The sequence below is a fragment of the Mandrillus leucophaeus genome, unplaced genomic scaffold (genome assembly GCF_000951045.1).
Source record: "Mandrillus leucophaeus isolate KB7577 unplaced genomic scaffold, Mleu.le_1.0 Scaffold54, whole genome shotgun sequence".
Lineage (NCBI taxonomy): Eukaryota > Metazoa > Chordata > Mammalia > Primates > Cercopithecidae > Mandrillus > Mandrillus leucophaeus.
The window spans coordinates 725,988-727,496 of NW_012105808.1; the positions used below are offsets into that span (position 1 = coordinate 725,988).

The 1,509-nt window shown below is 53.7% G+C and overlaps 1 protein-coding gene across 1 annotated transcript in view; it reads left to right on the forward strand.

The window, feature by feature from the left end:
• The window catches only part of PLK5 (polo-like kinase 5), a 21,783-nt gene that overhangs the window by 14,287 nt on the left and 5,987 nt on the right, over nucleotides 1-1,509 (forward strand). Inside the window, 2 exon segments of the mRNA XM_011997470.1 lie at nucleotides 370-494; nucleotides 497-547. Coding sequence (XP_011852860.1) covers nucleotides 370-494; nucleotides 497-547 — 176 coding nt within the window.

Genomic DNA, 1,509 nt, shown 5'->3' on the forward strand with positions numbered 1-1,509 from the left:
GGAGGCGGAGGTTGCAGTGAGCTGAGATCGCACCATTACACTCCAGCCTGGCAACAGAGCAAGACTCCGTCTCAAAAAAACAAAACAAAACAAACACACACACACACACACACAGAAATATGTAGTATTTTCAGAGCATCGCAAGCATTTGAGAATTGCTCATTCCCAGGGGTGCCCACAGTCTCCCTCTGCAAGCCAGGAATTCGTTACGGTTCCATGGCTTCTGTTGATATCTGGTCTCCTAGAATCCACCACTGAAGCCCCCAAGCCTCTGTCCGGTCCCCGCCGTGGAAAGGGTCTCACCCCTGGTTTCGGTCCATCGCATTTATTGAGCGCCTACTATATGCCTGACCCCGACCCTTGGCTCAGCATACGTTTGTTTGCGCCTAGCCACACAGGACCCCCTGGGAGAGCAGCGGCTCATCCTCTGGGCCCCCAAATGGGTGGATCATTCCAGCAAATACGGCTTTGGCTACCAGCTCTCGGACGGGGGCAGTGGTGTCCTGCTTCGGGACGGCACCCACATGGCCCTGCGTCCCCCCGGAGGGTAAGTTGTGGCCTCCTGTGCCCTGGGGGACCAGGCGCTCCCCCTGCCTTTTTTCATTCATCTCTCAAGTATTTATTAAGCACCTGCTGTGCACACCTACAGGTGCTCCCTGCCTGGTCGGGGAGAACAACGCTAAACAAATGAATGACCAAGTGCTTTTCTGTAGGAAATGAACCCAGTGAAGAGGCAGATTAGGAAGGGAGGTGAATCCCAGTAGCGTGGGGGGGTGGAAGGGGAAGGGGTCTCTGAGAAAGTGACGTGAATGGCAAGCAGCAGCCCTGTGCTTTGGGAGGCCAAGGCAGCAGGATCGCTTGAGTCCAGGAGTTTGAGATCAGCCTGGACAACCTATCAAGACCCCATCTCTACAAAAATTTTAAAAATTAGCTGGGCTTGTGGTGCGTGCCTATAATCCTGGCACTGTGGGAGGCTGAGGTGGGAGCATTGCTTGAACCCAGGAGTTTGAGATCAGCCTGGGCCACATAGGAAGACCTATCCTATCTCTACAAAAATTTTTTTTTCCTGAGACGGAGTCTTGCTCTGTCACCCAGGCTGGAGTGCAGTGGCATGATCTAGGCTCACTGCAAGCTCCGCCTCCCGGGTTCATGCCATTCTTCTGCCTCAGCCTCCTGAGTAGCTGGGACTACAGGTGACTGCCACCACGCCCGGCTAATTTTTTTCTTTTTTTTTTTTTTCTTTTGAGACGGAAGTTCACTCTTGTTGCCCAGGCTAGAGTGCAATGGCGCAATCTTGGCTCACCACAACCTCCGCCTCCTGGGTTCAAGTGATTCTCCTGCCTCAGCCTCGTGAATAGCTGGGATTACACGCGTGCACCACCATGCCTGGCTAATTTTGTATTTTTAGTAGAGACGGGGTTTCTCCATGTTGGCCAGGCTGGTCTCGAACTCCTGACCTCAGGTGATCTGCCTGCCTCGGCCACCTCGGCCTCCCAAAGTGCTGGGATT